This window comes from Myotis lucifugus, unplaced genomic scaffold, assembly GCF_000147115.1.
Source record: "Myotis lucifugus unplaced genomic scaffold, Myoluc2.0 scaffold_22, whole genome shotgun sequence".
Classification (NCBI taxonomy): domain Eukaryota; kingdom Metazoa; phylum Chordata; class Mammalia; order Chiroptera; family Vespertilionidae; genus Myotis; species Myotis lucifugus.
Window position 1 is genome coordinate 2,606,589 of NW_005871070.1, and position 24,252 is coordinate 2,630,840.

The 24,252-nt window shown below is 38.7% G+C and overlaps 1 protein-coding gene across 1 annotated transcript in view; it reads left to right on the forward strand.

Annotated features, from left to right (window-relative positions):
• SLC25A21 (solute carrier family 25 member 21) overlaps positions 1 to 24,252 on the forward strand; it is a 512,936-nt gene that overhangs the window by 296,366 nt on the left and 192,318 nt on the right. The window contains exon 2 of the mRNA XM_023751496.1: positions 18,936 to 18,984. Coding sequence (XP_023607264.1) covers positions 18,936 to 18,984 — 49 coding nt within the window. The remainder of the gene's footprint in view (positions 1 to 18,935; positions 18,985 to 24,252) is intronic.

Consider the following 24,252-nt stretch of genomic DNA (forward strand, 5'->3'; position numbering starts at 1 on the left):
ATTTTTGGGAGTAATTTCCACTAAAAAAATATTTAAATTTAAAGCAGGACTTTACTATATATTATGGATTCAGTTTAAATACAACAAACTCTCTGTTGTCATTTGTTAAATACAGTTCCCCATTAACTGGTACTTCTAGGGCTCAAAAATAAAATAAAAATTTATTTTTTGTGGTATTTTTAAAAACAGGAGAGATTCTAAATGTATGTTGTCTAATTGGTTTTCTTACTATTAAATATATTTTATAAAATTATATTCATTTTTAAGTGCACAATTCATGTATAGTGTTTATGCTTACGAAATTAGCTTTTACAGTACTTCTGTTACCCTAACCTTCCTAGACAATAGTTCACCATAATTCAGGTTAACTCAAAATAACATCATTTTATTGCCTTACCACATAGTAGTTGAGATTACTAATCCTGTGCAATTACACCATCACTTTGAAAGTTTATTAGCTCCCATTTCATACTTTTTCTGTTTATTTAACTTCTGCTACTGCTTCTTTGGCTCATGTAAAAGATTGTCTCAACTTTTTTCAGGGAGAAGGTGTGTGATGTGCCTTTAACTTCTCACAGATCTATTTTTAAATCTCACTCATTAGCGTGTGTCCTTTCTTATCAATCTTTCCTTTTCTCCCTCCTTCCCGCCCTAGTGCTCCAAGCCTCCTAAGTTCTCCTTTGGATTCCCATCTCATGACCTAATGCCTTAGGTTTTTCTTTTTCTTTTTCTTTCCATGAGGCAATGTTTGCACACAGCTGTTCTGTAATGTATAGCATATATTGGCTTGCAAATGGAAATTTCACTTCTGTAAAGTGGTTTGGGATACGCTCTTGTGCAAGATGCTAAGTCAAACTGAACTGTGGATTGTAGCATGCAGCCAAGGGTGCCTCTGTCTGCCCCTCCAGGAAGCAGTTTACAGTTGGGTAATTATGATGCCCGATTGCAATGGCTTCCAGAGTTAGTATGTAAACCTTTCAAGCAGGAATTATGCCTTCCCTATTTCTGCACACCTTTCCTGATACAATAAATACTTTATAAATGACAAGTTTAGGTGAGCTAGGGCCTTATCTACAAGTTGACATAATATCTTATGCTGTATATGCATATTTAAAACTTGAGCCATTTCATTTCCTTTCCAAGTTTGCTAATCTCACAGGGATATAGAATAGCCAAACTATAAACTAGAGTTTCTTATAGGAAAGTGTTTTGTGTTTTTTTTTAAATGAAGTCCAATTAATTAGTCCATTGTCATTGGATGGCTAGCAGTGTGGAAAAGGAGTCAGTTAATTTGGATTAAAACAAGTATTTAGAAAAGGAAGTAGCAAGAGTATTATTTAAATATTCTAAGTGCAGTCTTGTTTTCCAAATTACAAAGAAAGAGATGTTACAAAGAGATTTAACACTCTGAAACTCTTTTCTTAAAAAAATATTTATTGTTGAAAGTACTACATGTGTCCCCCCCCCCCCCATTAACCCCTTCTAGCCTGACCCTTACCCCAAGCCCTAGGTCTGTGTCCATGGGCTATGCATATATATGCATACAAATTCTTTGAATGATATCTTCCCAAGTACCCATCCACCCCCACCTTCCCTCTGAGAATCAATAGTCTGTTCTAAGCTTCTATGTCTCTGGACCCAGTGGTCCCGCTTCTGGGAATATATTCAAAAAAACTGAAACACCAGTCAGAAAGAATGTATGCACCCCTATGTTCATAGCAGCACAATTTACAATAGCTAAGATATGGAAACAGCCCAAGTGCCCATCAGTAGATGAGTGGATAAAAGAGCTGTGGTACATTTACACCATGGAATACTATGCAGCTGTAAAAAAGAAGGACCTCTTACCCTTTGAGACAACATGGAGGGACCTGAAGAGTATTATGCTAAGTGAAGTAAGTCAGTCAGAGAAAGACAAGTATCACATGATTTCACTCGTGTGTGGAATCTAAAGAACAAAATAAACTGATGAACAAAATAGATCCAGAGACATAGAAGCATGGAATGGACTAAAAATTTTTTTCCATGTGACCAAAGCCCCACCCATCAGATGTCCACAACCTCCTACCCATAATGACTGGCCCAGGGAATCACATGTGATCAAAGTGATGCCAATCAAAGACCTTCCTGCAATTTCTTTGTTGCACCAGCAGAGAAGAGTCCCGCTTGCCTCTTGCATCTTAAATATGACAGGATGGGAACAGGGGCTCTCTGGGGCGTGTACCTCTGTGTTAGGAAAACTCTCTAGCAGGAGTGAATAAAGACAAGCAGAGACAAGCAGGTGAGGGAAGGGGAGAGAAAGTCTGGGAGCCAAGCATCCCTGCCATTTCCGTCATTTCAATTATGAGCCAACAAATTCCCCTTTTGTGTTTAAGCTGAGTTGTGTTGAATTTTGTCTCAAACAACCAAAAGAGCCCTGGAAAATTATTTTTGCTGGAATTGACTACCTGCATGAATAAGAAAGCATTGTTTCTCTCGCACAAATTCCTCCAGCTGTTCACTGGTAAGGCAAAACAGAAAACGTGGACTATGTACTCACCCTGGAAAATGTTATTTAAAACATACACATTGAACACGGCAGCACTGTTTTGTTTTTTAGACAATGGAATTTTAGACTCTGCTCATTTTAATAAAGGTATTATGGTTCAACTTGAGCCATATCTTCCACATCCACTTTAAATCTCTTGTTTCTAAATTCAGTTCTCAATTACGAGTGCTCCAAAACCCATTCCAAGGCCAGAGAAACTTTAACTGAACCTGGTGTAATCTCACAGGCTTGGTCTCCACGTACTTCATAATGTCACCCTTCTTCTTTTTGGAAGAGAGGGGAATTCTCTTTCCTGCTTGGTGGTAAGTTGAGTTGAGTTCAGAAAAGTTGCCATTTGTGAATTCATAAGCTAGTTAGCAACTATGATGGTGCAATTTGATATGGCGTTTGTATGTGTCAGGGTAAAGCTTCACTGCTTCAAAGAGACCTAACATACAGTGGCTTAAAAAATAAAAAGTTTATTTATCTTTCATGTAACAGTCTCGCTATTAATAGCTCAGGTCAGCATGGAATCTTTGCTCCTCATAGTCACTCTGGGACACAAGTCCCTTCCTGTGGTTGTTCCGCCATCCCCTAGAGCACCAACCTGTCATCCGTTAGATGTAACTTGAGGCACTACCACACTGAAGTCCCAGTTAGCAGGACGAGGAGAAAGTAGGTATGAAAGAGGCATACTCACACTCCATGGGTGAGAACTTAGTCACATGGCCACACAGGACAGATGCTGGGGGAGGCCATCTTTCTGAGCTATCATGGGCCATGGGAGAAAGAGAAAATGGATATTGATGGAGCACCAGTATTGTTCCCAGGACTATAGATACCCTTTCAGATGCTGCCATTGTTTCATGTCTCCTATATCACTTTAGTGTATAAGAGAAAAATGAAGAAATTGATCCTTGTAGCATCACAGATATGAAGAACTTGGAGTTATAGCAGAAATATTGCTCTTCACTTTGTATTTATTCAAAAATTATCTGGTAGCTAACTCTAGTCCTTGAGTGAATGTAGAAGTCACTTCTCTCCTATGAAGTCATCCACAGAGTATTTATAAAATCTGGAAAATAGATTATGTCAATTTACCTTTTTACGGATTGATAATAACCTCATGAAGTCATGTTTGTCTATGTTTTTAGACTTTGTAGGCACCCTGTAGAATTCCAGAGTTTTAATCTTCAACCATGAAAAGATTGTTCAAGTGAGAACACACTTCAAGTGTTAGGGTTGCCTTCCCTAGAAAAGATGATTGAGTCTTTTAAAGTATGTATTTCATCAATTACTATCTAACCTTGCCTCTATGAATATGAATGTGTTCATTTATTTTTGAGGACTAAATACTGTGGTTTCAAAATCTTTTAAAATAGTTTTGTTTTGGGTCTTAAATAACCCATCATTGGAGGCTTATATTTGTTTGTATCATTGTTTTATTCAGTGTTTCACACTTTCAACATTTCTATATGATGTGTGTTGGTAATTAAATATCTTAAGTTGTTAAGGTGTACATATCCTGGTCATTACAGGATCTTAGTTAAATTTTTGTGAAAACATAAACTCAAAGATCAAAACAAAGAATAATATGATTGTAAGAAATAATATAATTAGAAGAGGGAAAACGACATTATAATTTTTATCCTGCTTTTTATTTGAATGTAATTGGTTTTGATTACTTATAGAAAAGAAAGAACTAAATTAGATACTTGTGACCTAAATATCTGAATTCTTCAGCAAGCAAGATGCTGTGTATTTGCCTAAGGCCTTCTTCCTGTTTCTGAACTTCTGTCCAATGACTAAGGGTGAAGCCAGCTTTGTAACCATATTTTCTATCCTCTTTTTTTGTTTGTTTATATTTAAATAGCATTTTATTGTTTCACAATGCTGTTGAAATTATAATAGCATTTTGTACTCATTGGAAAATGGCTAGAATGTTCTTCCTTTTTTTAAAAAGCTTTATATTTTATTACAGATGTCCCCATTTTCCCTCCCTTTGCCCACCTTCGCCCAGCCAGAGGCCTCCTTCCCTCTGGCCATTACCATACTGTTGTCCATGTCTATGGGTTATGCATATTTGTTCTTGGGCTAAACTCTTCACCTTCTTTCATCTAATCACCGCCCCCATCCCCTCTGACAGCTGTCAGTGTGCTCCTCTCTTTTAAGGGGCTCCTACCCTTGGAAGAGAGCAGGGGGAGGAAGCTGGAAATCAAACTCTTCTCATACTACGATGCTTTCAAAAGCTTTTGAACCTAACACTAGGTTAGGCCACAGAATTTGTGGTTAGATTTGGGCAGTGTTGTGCTGGTGAATGTTTAACAAATGGCTCTCTGGAAAACAAACACCTAAAAACTCTAATACATAGCCTTTGCCATTTTCCATAGTGTAAATGCTCCCACCATGATCAATTTCAAGCTATTAAGATGATGCCACAAATGCCAATTTTGGAAGAGAGGCATAACATCTAGCCTGTAAGATCCAGCTTCAGTATAGGACTGGAGGGGTGGAGGGACAGAGTTCTGTCTCTGATTCTTGTAACAAATAGAGGGCTCCTTTTTCCTAAGCAATTCAATAAAAGAAGAAAGGAAGGTTAATACTGTAGAAGCTATCAGACTTGAGAAGAGACTAGAACTTAATTATTTCAACCACTAAAAATAAAAGATAAGTATGTGATGTGATAGAGGTGCGAATTATTGCCACAACTGCAACTACAGGTTGGGGCAAAAGTAGGTTTACAGTTGTTCAGATGGAAAATAATACAGTAATCCTATACTATAAAAGGCTAATATGCAAATAGGCCAAACAGCGGAACAACTGAACAAACAACCAGTTGCTATGACGTGCGCTGACCACCAGGGGGCATGTACGGAACATGGCGGACATTGGCTGCAGTGGGATGGTGGAGCAGGTGAGTGGGGGTGTCAGACCTAGGTAGGGAACCAGTTGCTATCATCAGGGTGAGCCTCTGGTAGTTACTGAAAATTCTTTGCTCCTGCATGCCGCGGTCCTGCCTGATGCTTGCACCTGCTGCAGGCGCTGGCCCTGCTTGCACCTGCTGCCAGCACCAGAGCTGCTGCTGCCACTCACACCCGCTGACGGCGCCGGCCCCAATCCCTCCGCACCTTCAGTGGGTGCAGGTGGGGCTGGCACTGTCAGCGTGTGGGAGTGGCAGCAGTGGTAGGGGGGCTGCCAGCAGACTGGGGGCTGGGGGCATGGAGGATGGGCCAAGGCCCACCCCTGTGCCTACTGCAGCCTTGTGGCCCACAGTTCCTTTCAAGGTGCACAAACTCGTGCACTGGGCCCCTAGTTAATAAATAATAATGCAAGAATAAGCTCTGTTTTGCATACTCACAACTGTAAACTTGCTTTTGCCCCACCCTGTATATTACAGTACATAAATGTATCAAATTAGCATGCTGTGCAGCTTACATTTACACAACGTTCTATGTCAAATATATTTCAATTAAAAAAAATCTTAAAGCAGAGCAAAATGTTTTACCTTTCTGGTTGATAGCAAAGCAGAGAGAAAACAGTCTCCGGAACTGGGCAAGTCTGCAGAGCAGAAGCAGAGAGTCCTGGTGCTTGGCAGCCTGGCCCCCCTCATGCCACTGAGTCCTAACCCCCCTTCAACTGCTTCTGCATTTTCATAAGCTTCTCATTTGAAATGCTGGTGAGCTTGAATAATTTTTTTTTTTACTTCAGATAAACAATATACTACACAATCTTTTTTTTCTGTTTTTATATTTATTATATAAACATGTAATCCATAAAACAGTTGATACATATTTCTTTTTATTTTCATTTCCTTCACTTTAAAGACATTTTCATATACTTCTAAAGGTATTTTACCATTCACCAGCCTAATCCACAGCTTATTTTCCCACTGATGTTTCTCTTTGCATTATTGATTGTGTTAAGGCCCATTTTTGGCAGTTAACTTTCCATAAATGATCAGCACATCTCAAAATTGGGCCATTTACCTAAGTGCATTGGAGCTTGTTTGGGATCTAATATAGAGCTTAATAACACAAAATAAAAATAAAAAATAATTTCCATTGAATTAAAATACCAAACCATAATTTTTAAAGCTATTACATTGTGCTAAAATTGAGTAAAAAATTTTAAAGCTATTACATTGAGTAAAATTGAGTAATAATTAATATAAAACTTTGTTTATAAGTGAGATTATTATTAATTTAAAAATTTTCAACCTTTCTATATTTTCATTCAGAGTTTTATTTTTTAGGAAAACTCACATAGTTTTAAACTCTGCCTCAATTTTTCTCCCTCCCTGTACATGTTCTAGCTACTATAATTTCTACACCATAATGTATGCATATATTTATGCCTCTGAAATATAAAATATATGTTTTTCTCAATTATTTTTTTGGAAATGAGCATTGAATCTTTTTATTGTTTTTATTTATTTACAATTTTTAAATTAAATTTATTGGGATGACAGTGGTTAATACTGTTAGATAGGTTTCAAGTGTACATTTCTATGATACAACGTCTGTATATTGCACTATGTGCCCACCACCCAAAGTCAAATCATCACCCGTCACCATATATTAGTCTCCCTCCACCCCCACCACCTACCTACACCCTCCCCTCTAGTAACTACCACAGTGCTATCTGTGTCCATGAGTTTCAGTTTTATATCCCACATCTGAGTGAAATCATATGGTTCTTAGCTTTGTGTGACTAACTTATTTCACTTAGGATTTTTCTAAATTCTTAAGACTATTAAATAATAAACTATGAGAGGAAGGATGCAATGATGAAATTACTCCCTATAAATATGTGCTAACAGCGATTGCTTAGTGTTAGTTTTGTTAGAAAAATACATGCTAATAGTAACCATCTTGGAAAATATTTGCTTCAATTTTTTCAAGGAAGGCTGTGGCTTGCTCAAAAGCATAACTTTTAACAACATATTTCAAATCTGCAAATCATATTGCCTATTTAGCCAATTCTGTGTGCATAAATTAATTTACTGTGCCACAAAGGTAGTGGGCCTTAACTGTTATTGGGGGAAAGCATAAAATATTTGATTTCCCTTTATGAGTCTCACATTGCTTATAATTCAATAGGGCTACCACATTTTCTGGGCAGGCTATCAAATAGGATGTTGTAATGATTTGCTTGACTAGTAGAGTAGATGAAAAAATATCATTTCTGTCTGTATCTGTTCTATTTTTGAATTTCAAATTTATGAAGTTTGAAACCATTATTCCTCTGTGGTTCTCTTTAAACAATAAAAATATCTTTTTATATTTTAAAGAGTTAAACATGTTTAACAAAATCAGCTAAGGTAATGGCTAGAACAGAGTGAATTTCAAAGGACAAAAGAGAAGTTTTAGATTTAATTTGAAAATGCCCAGGAAGGGGCTAAAGTACAATGAAGAGATTTTTGGGCTTGATAAGGGTGGCATAGCTTTTACCTGTAACTGACATATTGAGGATACTTGAATGCCTCAATTCTCTGTCTGCACCACTATCCTTTTGTAGTTCAAGGGGATGTTAAGATGCTTTCTGTTTTATAAAATGTCACCACAATTATCTTTGGAATATATCTGCTCTACTTAGAGGAAAGGTATGGACTCAGAACCTATCAGTAGACTTACTTCCTAAATTAAACATTATAGTGGATTCCTTGAATGACTGAGTCCCCTTCTATAAACTAAATTCATAAAACTTCATACCACTGAAAAGGAATCTCATCAGTGTAGGTTTATATTTTATATAATTCAATTGTTTTTTTAAGAAATACTTATTGAGCAACTGCTATGTATCAGGCACATTCTGAGTACTTGGTGTATATCAGTGGACAGTATAGACAAAGATCTCTGCCCCAGTGAAAGTTACATTCTACTGGGAGAGACAGGAAACAATCCTATATAATAAAGAGGTAATGTGCAAATTGCCATCACACCCTCACACAAGATGGCCACCCCCCTGTGGTCAAAGATGGCCACCACAAGATGGCTGGTGTGGGAAGGCAGTTGGGGGCGACCAGGCTGGCAGGGGAGGGCAGTTAGGGGTGACCCAGCCTGCAGGGGAGGGCAGTTGGGGGCAATTGGGCTGGCAGGGGAGCAGTCAGGCGTCAATCAGGCTGGCAGGGGAGTGGTTAGGGGGTGATCAGGCAGGCAGGCAGGTGAGTGGTTGGGAGCCAGTGGTCCCGGATTGTGAGAGGGATCTCTGACTGCTGGTTTAGGCCCTATCCCTGTGGGCCTAAAACCAGCAGTCGGACATCCCCTGAGGGGTCCCATATTGGAAAGGGTGCAGGCTGGGCTGAAGGAAAACCTCCCCTCCTCCCAGTGCACGAATTTTGTGCACCGGGCCTCTAGTAAACATAATAAATAAGTACTAATGGAATGTGCTAAAAGTTGCTAAGTACTATGGGAAGAGGAAATAACACAGCACATGAAGTTTTATCAGTGCTGGGTGAGGAGAGACAGGCCTATGTGCTACAGTGGTCAGGGTTACTCACTGACCATGTGAAGGAAGTTGGTCAAGTGGAACCTGGGGGAAGAGCATTCCCAGCCGAGGAAACAGCTAGTGCAAAGGCTGAAAGCTGAAGCAGTGCTAGCAAGTTTGGGAAACAGCAAAGAGGCAAGTGGCCAGAACAGAATGAGTGAGTGGGAGAGTAGAAAGAGTTGGTGAGAGAAGTATGCAGACCCAGATTCTGTATGCTTTTCTCTGAGTGAAATGGGGAGCCATTGCTGACCAGAAGAATGACAGGAAATTACTTACCCTTTTAAAAGACCACTCTGGCTGCAGGGTGAGAGCAGGTGGAAGGGGTCAAAGGTGGAAGGAGGGAGGCCTGTTAATGAGGTGCTGCAATTAATCAGCGAGAAATGATGTTCCTGACTTTGACCAGAGGCAGGGGCAGTGGAGGAAGTGAGAGATGGTAAAAGTCTCCATATATTTTAAAGTAAAGCCAATGGATATCTTCAGATAGATGGGAAAAGGGTTTTGAGAGAAAGAAGAGTTCATGATGATTATACGGTTGAACAGGTTAGTTTTTGTTTTGTTTTATTTGGGATGGAGGGAGGAGGGTGAAGATCCTGTTTTAGATGTGTGCATTTTGAGATGGATATTAAATATCCAAGCAGAAATGTCAAATAAGCAATAGGATATTTAAGTCTAGACTTTGGAAGAAAAGCCTGAATTAGAAATGTAAATTGGTGAGTTGTTAGCTTATAGATGCTAATTAAAACCATTGGTTGGGGTGAGATCACCAAAGAAGTGAGTGTAGATAGAGAACTTCTTGAGTGCATTTCATGTACTTTACATTATTTACTCAGTGGGCCTATAAAGTTAAGTACTCCCTTTTCTTAAAGAGCTCATGGTTTGTATTTGACCACACGTTTTCACAAATCTAGATGTCATTCACAAAGACTACAATGTCTGGATATTTATTTCTATATATTACTAGCCATAGCATGGTATGATAAATTCTATCTTGATATTTGTAAAGTAATGTAATATAATTGGTAATATAAAATATATATAGTAATTGTTACATAATGGAATTTTAGAGAAAGGAACAATTAATTGATATAGTGACAAGAGGGTAAATTTAGAATACTCTGTTCTCAAATACAGACAGTCCTTGGGTTACATCAGACTCGATGTATGTCGTTTCGTGGTTACATTGCCATCTCCCATTTATTTATTAAAAAAAAAGTTCTGTCATTTTGATGTATGTACATATGTGCTTTATGTTTTTTATTATTTATTTACCACAAGTAAAGATCGGGAATTGTTATTTTTCTTTTAATTTTTTTTACTATTTCACTTCACTACTGCTGTGTACGTGCTCCATGTGAGTGACGTAGGTGCTTATGTAGGTGGGTTCCAACTTATGGCAAAAATTGCGTTACGTTGCGCCATAGGAACGGATCTCCGAAGTAACCTGAGGACCTACTGTAATATATATTAGAACAGATTAGTGTATAATAACATTGTGAATAGTTAAAATAGACTAAGACCTTAACTGAAGGAGCACTTGACATTATCTATATATATAAAAAGCCAGCGACCAGAACGACCATTGCTATGATGCCCACTACGGCCAGCGAACTGGCCCGATCATGGGGTGGGGCCAGCTGGCCAACCTCCAGTGGCCCTTCCCCACTGCCGGCCTGCCCCTGATTGCACCCCTCACTCCAATAGGGTGTGGGGCCAGTCGGCCAACAGCCTTCAGCCCCTCCCCCCAGCCGGCTCTGTCCCTGATCACCCCCCACCCTGATCTGGGGCAGGGCCGGCCAGCCAACCACTATGGCCCCTCACCCAAGCCGCTGGCCTCCAATCAGCCCCCCCACCCCATTCTGGGGCGGGGCTGGCTGGCCCACCACCCACAGCCCCTCCCCATGGCCAGCCTCACCCCCGATCAGCCCCCACCAGCCCATCAGCCTGCAGCCCCTCTCCCCAGCCAGCTCCACCCATGATCACTCCCCCCACACACCAATCAGAGGTGGGGCTGGTCGGCCAACCTCCCCCGGCCTCTCCCCCAGATGCTCATGCACTGGGCCTCTAGTTCTTTAATAAACTATGTTCAAGTCAACTTTCAGGCACCCAGTTTGTCTTCCACACCCTCTCCTCCTATTGCTAAAAAGGCTGCTGAAGCCCATTACATCACTATTCTGGGGTGAAGACAGGGGTGGAGCAGGAAGGAAGGCACAGGAATGAACCTCATACCCAGTTTCTGTACTTTAGGATTCTATTAGGAGTAAGCAGGTGTGGGGTATGTCCCACATTCAGTCAGCCAACCAATATAGTAGTGCACTCTCAGTGCTCTCTTCTACGGCCCAGGTTATAAAGGGATAGGCTAAAAAAAGGATCTTCTGCTTTATGTTTTAAGCATTTTAAATCTCCAAAATAAGAATAATCCCATCCTTTCTAGGAAGGAATGCCTTTAATGTGGTTTTCTACTCCCAGCTGGAAGGAGAAAGGATATTGTTGAGTTAGGAGATATCTGCCATTGGCAAAGTAGGTGAAAACTGTAGGGACTGCTTCCTGGTGAGACTCATATTCATGTTTACATTTGACATATAAATTTCAAATGGTCTTTACTTCACATAAATCAGCCTTGTGACTTAGGACAAGTAATCTCAATTATAAGGAACACCCAGGCAATAAATGAATTAAAATATTACTTAAAATTTTTAACTATTTGTCCATATTTTCTGTTACTACTTTTATGAGAACAATGACATAGTTCTTGCAGACAGTTGACAATTTGGGATAAAAGTATATAGTAATGCAAGACTAGAATTGATGTAGAATATAAACAGCAACATTTCATACTGTAAACAGTAGCACTAAATCACTGGGCCTGAAACATAGTTTTATGCATATTTTTCTTCTCTGCTTAGCATCTTCCCCTTACATAAATGCCATCCTCAATGTGTCACCTCTGTGTCTGCCTTTGACTCATTCAGCCTTGCAGGCTCCCTTAGAGCTGCACCATGGTATGTCCCAGCACCTCACACGGTACCCTCTCATGCACACAGCTCTCAGGAATCACTTGACAATCCATTAATGCTGATTGATTAGTTGCTTTCTTGAATATTAATGATATTTCAATTCTACATTTTCATTTTTTTCAAGCAGTTTCTGAGCTGTATTTCATATAATTTTTGCCAAATTTTTTTTCTTATTTTCTTACTTGTATAATGTTCAAACTAATGAAGTAAATGCAAAATACATAGCTGCCAGTTCAGCTGAGAATCAGCTGACATAATGGTATGTGCAGTAACTATAATCAGTATTAATTTGTTTATTCAACAAATTTTTATTGTGCCTACTGAGTGCCAGCTATCATGTACAGTGATGGGGATGCAAAGGTGAATGAGGCAGGTGGAGTCTCTGTCCTCATGGAGCTTTCAGACAAGAAAACAGTGCAGTGACAAGAAATAACCCAAGGTCAGGTTACTGTGGGAGCACGTCGAAGGGCTCCTATATCAGTTAGAATTAAGTTCAGGTACAAATGGCAGAAAACCCAAATGGCAGGAGCTTAAAGGAAATAGACATTTGTCTCCAACAAGAATGCCTCGGGGTAGACCAGAACTCCTTGTTGCTGTGCTGTATGGCCTCCATACCCAAAGTCACCTCACTGTCTAAGATGCCTACTTTAGCCCTATGTCGACACTCCACCAGCAGGAAGGAGGAAAAGGGAGGAGGGCAGCAGGCTCCCTACCTTCAGATGAGTTCCCAGAAGTTGCTGAAACTACTTTCATTTACATTCAGTTGACCAGACTTGGTCACGTGGTAATGCCTAGCAACAAGGGAGACTGGGAAATGCAATATGTATTCAGGACAGCCAGAATGAAAAGAGGATAAGTACCTAGGGACAACTAACAGTCTCTGCCCCAGGATTTCTGGGAAAATGGTTGTCCAAATGAAGAACTCAAGGTAAGTAGGATTCTCAGAAATGTGTGTTTGTCCTTACTAAGGGACAACATTCCAGAGAAAGGGACAAGCACAGGGAATTGGACACTGAGAAGAAACTGTTTTTTCACCATTTGTGACTAATCGTTGCATGATAGTGTTGGTACTTTTCTTAGAAAAAGAGGTGTGGTTCAGGTTATATAAGAGGAAGGGGATGGGGTTGATGTTTAGTGCAGATTTGTAGTTAAACAGGCCAGGAGACCTTCTCAAAAGAGATGGAGGCTGGGGTAAGGTTTGTAACAGAGCCATGTTAATCCTTTCCCTGAAATGTTGGCTCAGGTGAAGGCATGTACCTGAGTCAATTCAAAGAAGAGAGCGCCCTGGCCGATGTGGCTCGGTTGATTGAGCGTAACCTCATGCACTGAAAGGTTGCTGTCCAGGTCAGGCAGGGTACATGTCCTGGTTGCCAGCTTGATCCCCGGTCTGGTTGTATGAGGGAGGCAGCAGATCAATGTTTCTCTCTCTCTCTCCCTTCTCTCTAAAATCAATAAAAGATAATCCATTTAAAAAAAATTCAGGGACTATCCCAAGTACAGGTTCAGGGACTAACTGTACCCATGTTAGGCCCCATTACCAGTTTCATTTGAATCTCACTGAAGTGGCATGAATCTGTAGGAACACTGAAAATGCTTGCAATATGATAAATTCACAATATCAATCTGGTTTGGGTTTTCTTCATTTGTATAAGGTCCAACCTTATAAAATCAGTCTTTGTCTAAGTTTTTAAAATCTAATAGCAATTCTTGCTTGCTTGTCAGTGTGATAAATAAGCAATTGCTTCAAATGCAAATAACTATTCTCTGGGAAAAGAAAAATTATTAAAATATTACTACCAGAAATGCATATTAGCATAAATGAAACTGAAACAATTTTGCAAATAAATAAATTAGTATATATAAATGTGAACAGATTCTCCAAGTTCTGTTAGTTTTAATGAATTGTTGGGTTTTTCATTCTTTGGTAAACTTTTCAAGACCTATACCAACTAGTGCTGTTTGGTGTTTATTATTTTGCTTCTTTTCTAATTCCAAGTCAATGGGAGAAACTGTGTGTGTGACTTTCCTTGGTAAACTGATTCTTAGTGTCTTATTCCTTTATGCTCATAAGATGCACAGAAATGCCCTTAGTGGATATCTACCTGCTGCAGTGGCTGGTAAGAATGTTATTCTAAAGTTTGAGTTTCCAGGATAAACTTTTTTAAGTTTATTTTTTATTGTTGACATTATTAAAGATGCCCCCTATTTTCCACCACTTTCCCCCCCCACCCAGTTCCCACCCCACCCCAGGCCTTTGCCATTCTATTGTCTGTGTCCATGGGCTTATGCATATATGTATATAAGTTCTTTGGTTAATCTCTTCCCATCCCCCACAACTCTCTCCCCTGTGAGATCTGTCAGTCTGTTCCATCCATCCTTGCCTCTAGATCTATTTTGTTCGTCACTTTATTTTGTTCATTAGATTCCACATATAAGTGAGATCATGTGATATGTGTCTTTCTCTGACTGGCTTATTTCACTTAGCATAATGGTCTCCAGGTCATCCATGCTGCAGAAAAGGGTAAGAGATACTTCTTTTATACAGCCACATAGTATTCCATTGTGTAAATGTACCACAGATTTTTTATCCACTCATCTACTGATGGGCATTTATCTGTTTCCAGATCTTATCTATTATAAATAATGCTGCTATGAACATAGGGGTTCACATTTTCTTTCTGATTGGTGTTTCAGGATTCTTAGGATATATTTCCAGAAGTGGGATCACTGAGTCAAGCTTCAGTGCCATTTTTAATTTTTTGAGGAGACGCCATACTGTTTTCCACAGTGTCTGCAGCCATCTGCATTCCCACCAGCAGTGTAGTAGGGTTCCCTTTTCTCCACAAACTCACTAGCACTTGCCTTTTGTTGATTTATTAATGGTAGCCATTCTGACAGGTGTGAGGTGATACCTCATTGTACTTTTAATTTGCATTGCTGTGATGATTGGCATAGGGAAATTTCTGGGATCTCTGTTCTGTTCCATTGATCTATATGGCTGTTCTTGTGCCAGTACCAGACTCTTTTGATTATAATGGCTTTGTAGTACAGTTTTATATCCAGTATCATGATCCCTCCAACTTTCTCAAGATTGCTACAGCTATTCAGGGTCTTTTTTTTGTTCCATATACAATTTTGAAATATTTGCTTTAGATCTGTGAAATATGCTGATAATATTTTAATAGCAATTGTATTGAATCTATAGATTGCTTTGGGTAGTATGAACATTTTAATGATGTTGATTCTTCCACTCTATGAACATGGTATATGCTTCTACTTGTTTGTATCTTCCTCCATTTCTTTTTTCAATGTCATATAGTTTTCTGAGGTCTTTTACCTCCTTGGTTAAGTTTATTCCTAGGTATCTTATTTTTTTATTGTTTTTGCAATAGTAAATTTGATTTTTTTTTAGTTTCGCTTTCTGAAAGTTCATTATTAGTGTATAACAATGACATTGATTTCTGTATATTAATTTTGTATCCTGCTACTTTGCCAAATTAATTTATTAAATCTAGTAATTTTTTTGTGGAGTCTTTAGTGTTTCCTATGTACAATATCATGTCATCTGTGAATAATGAGTTTTATTTCCTCCTTTCAAATTTGGATGCCTCTTATTTCTTCTTCTTGTCTTGTCGCTGTGGCTAGAATTTCTAGTACAACATTGAATAAGAGTGGTGAAAGCGTATATCCCTGTCTTGATCCTGTTCTTAAGACAAATGCTTTTAGTTTTTACTCATTTAGTATATTGTTGACTGTAGGTTTGTCATATATGACCTTTATTGTGTTGAGGTATGATTCTCTTATTCCCACTTTGCTGAGAATTTTTGTAAAAAATGGGTGCTGGAGCCCAGTCGATGTGGCTCAGTATTTGAGGGTCGACCCATAAACTAGGAGGTCATGGTTCAATTCCTGGTTAAGACACATGCTTGGGTTGTGGGCTCGGAGCCCAGTAGGGGGTGTGTAGGAGGCAGCTGATCAATGATTCTCTTATCATTGATGTTTCTATCTCTCTCTCTCCCTCTACCTTCCTTTCTCTGAAATCAATAAAAAATATATTTTAAAAATGGGTGCTGAATTTTGTCAAATGCTTTTTCTGCATCTATTGATATGATCATGTGATTTTTATTCTTCATTTAATATGGTGTATCACATTTATTGATTTGAAATTACTGTACCAGTCTTGCATCCCTGGAATAAATCCCACTTGGTCATAGTGTATGATCTTTTTCATGTATTGCTGGATCATATTTGATAGTATTTTGCTGGAAGTTTATTATTATTATTATTATTATTATTATTGCTATAATTTCATTAGTTGTAATCAGCCTTTTCAGATTTTCTGGTTCTTCCTGATTCAGTTTTGGAAGAGTTTCCAGGTATGTGTCTATTTCACCCAGGTTGTCCATTTTGTTTGCATAATTTTTCATACCATTTTCTTACAATCTTTTGTATTTCTGTGGTGTCAGTTGTTACTTTGCCTCTTTCATTTCTGACTTTATATATTTGGGTCCTCTCTCTTTCCTTCTTCATCAGTCTGGCTAAAAGTTCATCAGTCTTGCTTATCTTTTCAAAGAACAAGCTCTTGGTTTCATTGATCTTTTGTATTGTCTTTTTAGTTTTTGTCATTTATTTCTACTCTGATCTTTATTATTTCCTTCCTTCTAGTTTAGTCTTTGCTTGTTGTTCTCTTTCAAATTCTTTTAGTAGTAGGGTTAGATCCTTTATTTCAGCTTTTTCTTGTGTCTTGAGGTAGGCCTGTAATGCTATGAACTTCCTTCTCAGGACTGCTTTTGTTGTAACCCATAGATTTGTGGTTGTTGTGTGTTCATTTTTGTTTGTTCCCAGGTAGTTTTTTATTTCTTCCTTGATCTCATTGGTAACTCAATTTAAATCCATTGTTTAATAACATGCTATTTACCTTTCATGTGTTTGAATGTTTTTGAGTTTTTTTGTTGTAGTTGATTTCTAGTTTCATGCCGCTGTGATCCGGGAAGATGCTTGATATGATTTCAATCTTTTTGAACTTGCAAAGACTTATTTTGTATCCTAACATGTGGTCTATCTTTCAGAATGTCCCATGTGCACTTGAGAAGAATATATATTCTCTAGCTTTGGAATGAAATGTTCTGTAAATATCAATTAAATCCATCTGCTTTATTGTGTAATTTAAGGTTCAAGGTGAATGTGAATTTTCAAACAAGAGGAAGTATATTGAGACCTTACTGTTTGCAAGGAAGAGACCCACCCCTGCACTCTTGAATAATAAGGCTTATTCATAAAGCAAAAACAGTGTCTCAGAAGCTTGTAATTATGCCCAGTAATTCTGTTGCCCTTGTTCTTTGCTCCTTTCTCCAGTCTCTAGGCAGTGACTCTGATTGGGTCAGTGACTTGGTAACCAATGACTATGGAGCATTCCTTGCTGGAATGAAATCAATATTGAGTCCTATTAGTTTTAGCCAAAATAAGACAGTTGTTTTGGATCAATACATATGACGTGTAAACTACAGCTGAGAGAACTTTCTAAAGCTTCTTTGGAACCAAAGCCAGCCTTTGGGGAGGTACAAGTACTTGAGCTTCTTGAACCTGACCAGTAAGGGAATAAAAGATATTTCTGTCTATAAATATGATGGGGAAGAACTAAATTACAGATAAGCTCAAATTGAATTAGTTTGCAAATGAAGGAGAGATAATTGCTCTGCCCTTAAGAAAAGACCTGCAATACTGTTGGGTGGCTTTAAGGCAAATCAATTAACACTATCTACTTTAGTTTGCTTATCTTAAAGTAAATATGATATAAAGTTTTCCTTGCTCAATAATTGTACACATCAGGCATAATGTATGTTAAATGACCATCAATGTGACCCTGGCCAGTATGGCTTAATTGGTTGAGCATGGTCCCATGATCAAAGAGGTCAAATATTCCATTCCTGGTCAGAGCACATGCTCAGGTTGAGGACTCAATCCCCTATAGGGAGCTGCAGGAAGCAGCCAATTAATCTCTCTCTCTCTCTCTCTCTCTCTCTCTCTCTCTCTCTCTCCCTCTCCCTCTCCCTCTCCCTTTCTCTCTCTCTCTAAAATCAATAGAAACCTTTAAAAAATGGCCAACCCTGTATAGAGACAGCAGGTAAAAGTAACTGTTGTGATTATTACTATTACTCTTGTCTGCTCAGACAATAGGAAGGGGACTTTACAATGAATATGCAAGAATCTATAAATTCTTCCTCACTGTACAATGGTTAAGATCATGGGTTATGTGGGATTAAGACTACTTCCTAGCTATGAGATTTTAGACAAGTTATTTAATCTAATGTGACTCAATTATCTCTACTGTAAAATGGGATAAGATTACTTTCTATCACAAAGAGCTCTTATGGGGATTAAATGAAATAAACTAAGTCCTGCTTAGAACAATGCCTGGCATACAATAAACACTTAGTACATGTTCTCTGTTAAGCTATCAATCTTCATTTCATGATTCCTGAAACTGAGGCTCATGATTTGCCATGTTAGTAGGTGGTGTAGGGGGTGCTGAAAGACCTTCTTTCCCTTCTTTTCTCCCTTTTTTTCTTTCCTCCCTTTCTTCCTCATATATCTATTTATTGGATTGGATTGAGATACAGTAATTCCTGCCTAGTTGATTGGGATTTAAGACATCTGATTTCATTTTCTTTTACCTACAGCTCCTGCTTTTGCCAGGGCACCAATAAGTACTCACATATCTTGCTTCCACTGTGATAAAATCATATTATACTTTTGTCTTTTGCCACTAGCCTACAACTATTAGCTGTCATGTTCAATGTCCCAAGTTTCTTATTTGAATCTTCATACTTGAGAAATCAATAAGGTCAAGGAAATAAGAACCAGTGTTTACATAAGTGTTTATTGGACTTTTCTTTATCATCTTTCAGGTCTTGTAGAAATTTGCCTGATGCACCCCCTCGATGTGGTGAAAACCAGGTAAGGTTCTGCATGAACAAGTTTTATTGACTTTGGCTGATATCCAAATTAAGGTCTGTCAGAACACTAAATGCTCGAACTTGTCCCAGGCCGGTAGCTTCTCCCAATAATAGCATTTGTATTTACTTCTTAAAGAAAATACTATTTGACAGATAAAATGTGAACAGTGAAAAGCATTTCTGGATTGAGGTCATCTGAAGGTATATAATATTTTACTGCCTTCACATGACAACCATAAGGTATGATTTGTGGCTAACCTGGTTGAGGTAAATATATCAAAATGATGTAAAAACTAAACTTTAGTGAATTATTATAAAGGACTTTCATTTGGCATTGTATATAACAGATTACTATTTAATAGTCAGAATTTTGGTGTGAGATTCCAAAATTTCAACCAAACTTCTTAAATAGTACTTAAAGAATTTATTCCTATAACTGTTTGCCAATGCAAAGTGCCATGTTTCCAGGAAAATGCATTTGCTTTTAAAATTATCCTATCTAATAAAAGAGTAATATGCAAATTAACCATCACTCCCTCATTCCGTCAGTCCATCACAAAGATGGCGACAGCCACGGAGCTGGAGTGAGCAGGAGGCTTAGGTTGCCCCTGGCGATGGAGGAAGCCAAGCTTCCCGCCTGCCCTGGCCAGCCCAGAACTCCACTCAAGGCTACAAAGTTTCAATTATAGAAGTTAAATAAATCCCAGATACCTGCTTCCAGCCTGCGGGTGTGGCCAGCCTGAAAACTGCCATCAGCCCCTCACCCAGGCTGGCCAGGCACCCCAGTGGGGATCCCCACCCTGATCCGGGACACCCTTCAGGGCAAACCAGCAGGCCCCCATCCATGTACCAGGCCTCTATCCTATATAATAAAAGGGTAATATGCAAACTGACCCTAACAACAAAACGACTGGGAATGACTGGTCACTATGACACACACTGACCACCAGGGGGCAGATGCTCAATGCAGGAGATGCCCCGTGGTGGTCAGTGTGCTCCCACAAGGGGAGCTCTGCTCAGCCACAAGCCAGGCTGATGGCTGCCAGCACAGCGGTGGTGGCAGGAGCCTCTCCCCCTTCCTCAGCAGCACTAAGGATGTCTGACTGCAGCTTAGGCCTGCTCCCTTCTGGCAAATGGACATCCCCTGAGAGCTCCCGGGCTGCCAGAGGGATATCTGACTGCCAGCTTAGGCCCAATCCCCCAGGGAACGGGCCTAAGCCAGCAGGTGGACATCCCATGAGCGGTCCCAGACTGTGAGAGGGCACAAGCCGGGCTGAGGGACCACCCCCCTGAGTGCACAAAATTTTGTGCATTGGGCCTCTAGTATACAAATAAGGGCAGTATATTAAATCTATTTACCAAGAGGAAAAATATTACGGGTTTTAATATGATTGAGAGCATTTTAAAAAGTTAAACCTGTGCCTGAATTATTGATCTCTCTCTCTCTCTCTCTCTCTCTCTCTCTCTCTCTCTTTAATTAGAAGCTCTTAGAATGTATTGAAAGTTTTCATTTATTTGTATTGTTTAAAACCAAGAACACGCCGTAGCCAGCTTGGCTCAGTGGATAGAGTGTTGACCTGTGGACTGAAGGATTGTGGGTTTAATTCTGGTCAAGGGCATACGCCTGGATTGTGAGCTCGATCCCCAGTAGGGGGTGTGCAGGAGGCAGCTGATCAATTATTCTCTCTCATTAGATGTTTCTATCGCTCTCTCCCTCTCCCTTTCTCTCTGAAATCAATAAAAATATATTAAAAAACAAAACAAAACAAAAACCAAGAACACTAATACCTAGGTTGCAACTTAATAGTGAATAGGGACATGCAACAATAGAGGTCAAACAAACCCTACTGCCACAATTAGGAAATACAGTAGTCTCCTTTATCTATGGTTTCTCTTTATGTCTTTCTGAGTAACATGATAAAATCTCACATCATCCTACTCCATCCTGCTCAGGACATGAGTCATCCCTTTATCCAAAGTATCCACACTGTATGTGTAGTATAATAAGGTATTTTGAGAGAGAGAGAGAAACCATATTCATATAACTTTTATTACAGAATACTGTTGTAATTGTTCTATTTCATTATTAATTATTGTTGTCAATCTCTTACTATGCCTGATTTATAAGTTGAACTTTGTCATATGTATGTATAGGTATAACCACAGCACCTGTAAGATTTGGCACTACTCATGGTTTCATGCATTCACTGAGAGTCTTGGAACATCTCCCCCACAGCTAAGGGGGGATTACTGTACTTGATGATTCAGGCTGGTCATTGAGTGGAAATGTTGCTTAATTTATCCAAAGAGGCTGAAGAATCTTAGACTGGTTGCTGAAAGCAAGGAAAGGTGACTGTGGCCTGCATATCATATTACATTTCTAATAGAGGTAGAGAAGATGAGAAATTGGCCTCTGCCGTAGCTCGGGCTCTATAACAAAACAGCACAGACTGGTGGCTTAAGCAACAGGCATTTATTTCTCATAGTTCTTGAGGCTGGGAAATCCAAGATCAAGGTGCCAGTCAATTTGGTTCTTGGTGTGGGCCCTCCTCCTGACTTATAGACAGTCACCTTCTTTCCCTATCCTCTCATGGCAGAGAGAGGGGCTCGGATGTCTCTTCTTTTTCTTATAGGGGCACTAATCCCATCATGGGGTGCCCCCCATGTCCTCATCTAAACCTAATTACTTCCCTAGTCTCATCTTCAACTACCATCACATTTGGGGGTTAGGGCTTCAAAATATGAATTTGGGGATTTGTAAATATTCAGTCCATAACAGCCTCAGGTCACCAAAACCAAACAGAGAGAACAAGACCACAAATTATATTCAAATATGTGTGTACTTCCTGGACTGTCTTTTTTAAAATATAAATAAATTATATTTTATTATTTATTTTATTTTACTTTTTAATAGATCTTTATTGTTAAAGTATTATATATGTCCCTTCCCCCCATTGCCTTCTCCATACCCCTCCCCACAAGACCACACCACCCTACCATGAGGAAGTAAAATTCACTGCCATGTCTTTCTTAGACTTCATGTTATCTTCTTTGAAAAGCCAGAATATTTTTGCTCTTCTTGCTGAGAAATAAAACTGTTTTGTTTTTTCACTTAAGGGAAACAGCCTAAATTTTTGAATTGTTCAAATGAGCATGAAGGAGAAACAAGAATGATTTGAACAAGATATCATATTGAAACTATGATTATTCAGTCACTCAATCCTTCACTCATCCATTTAGCAACATGTATTGAGTATCTGGTATTATTTGGGTTCCAGGCTAGCTTTGCCCTCCAAGAGCTTACAGTCTGATGTGCTAATAAGAATCTCATCACAATGAATTTCAAAAACTATAATACAGTGACCCTTGAACAAAGTAGGTGCCGAACTCCTGCACAGTCAAAAATTTGCATATTAACTACTATATAATTTCTTTATACTGGAATTAAATAGAATACTTCTTAAAATGGATGTGCCAAGTTACTGGGGCTTTATATCTCCTTTGTTATGTAGATATTTTCATGAAAATTGTATTGATTTATTGGAATTAGTCACATGCCCTTGCCGAGCTTCTGGGGGAGGGAAAATAAAATCCGCCCAGGTGCACTAAAAGAGAAGGGAACTGGATACTGGATGGTATTTGACCTGCATAATAATAAAAAGTATATTGAGTCAAAACCCACAATTATAGAGTAAACTGAAAGCCCAAAATATATGCAACTGATTTTGCAATAAAATAGAATACGCAACAGTGGTAGCATTTATCACTGAGCACTAACACACAGGTGATAAGGAGTAGACAGAACTGAGTAAATAATGCTAAAATATTTTCAATATTATATGTATTGTATAGGAGATAACTACATTTATAAATAACATAAACTGTAAACTACAATAGATAATATCTGAAACCATGTAGCATTAGTTATTTGAGCAGGTCTCTTTCCTAAATGACATCCAAGAGCACTGGGTTCCAAATTATTTCAGGGATTGTCCAAGTGGGGCATAGTATACATCAGACCAAACCTCACTTGCTTTATAGATTTTTTATGAGCTGCTTTGCCTCTTCTTAGATATTTTTACTTGAAGGGTGGTGTACTTAATCAATGTAAGTATAGAAATTTCTCATTTCCCACAATATCTCAAAATAAATGTGTTCACTTCTTCAAGTCTAGTCTCTTCTTTTGGCAAAATAAATGTGTTTACTTTTTCAAGTCTAGTCTTTTCTTTTGAGATCCTATTTGTGCCTAACCCTTTTATTTGCTGAGTGAAAGATAACAGATTCTAAAAATGTATTTTCAAATTCTTTCTTCACAGAGCTTTTTTCCATTATTTTTTTCACTTTGTAAATGATCAATTCTGTTAACCCAGGCTGGAGGAATAAAGGGAAGTGGTGGTGTTACCAGAGGCAGGTAGAAGCTGTAACCATAGAAAATCTGGTCTAGTCATAGCTGGAGGCTCAGAGGAGCACCAGCCACTGCCTAAAATTCACTGCCTGGGGCAGACAAGGAGTGTGAGAAATACTCTAGTCTCTCCTTTTCCACACTCTGCAACCTCCCTTCAGTGCTCCTGTATCTGAGCTCATGGAAGCCTGGGAAACCAGCCTCACAGAGGGCAGTCCCTCTGCATAACAGAGCAGAGCAAAACAAAACAAGGGAAGAGTGAGAAATGGGCCTGAAGACAAACAGAACCAAGACTGACATACTATCATTTTATTTTATTTTATTTTATTTTATTTTATTTTATTTTATTTTATTTTATTTTATTTTTAGATCTTATTAACATATTTCATTTAACTCAATATATTTAAATACTTTCACTGAGTAGTAAATATAAAAAGATCATTAGTGAGGTATTAGAAACAATGCTGGCATCTGCCGTGCCCTACAATACAATAGGTTCTTACTTAATGTCATCCATAGGTTCTGCAACTTTAAGCAAAACAGTGCATTAAAACCAATTTACCATAGGCAAATGGATATAAATAAGAGTTAAGTTCCTATAGCATCAATCAACATTATAACAAAGCTATGTTGAACAAAATGATGTTATTTGAGGACCTGCTGAACTACAGTGATATCATATATATATATATATATTTTAATTTTTTATTAAGGTATTACAAATGTGTCTTTATCCCCCCATTGTCCCCTCATCCCCCCAATCTTGCCCTCATCCTCACCCCCTGTTGTCTGTGTCCATCTCTTATGCTTATATGCATGCATACAAGTCCTTTGGTTGATCTCTCTCCCTGACCCCCACTCTTCTGT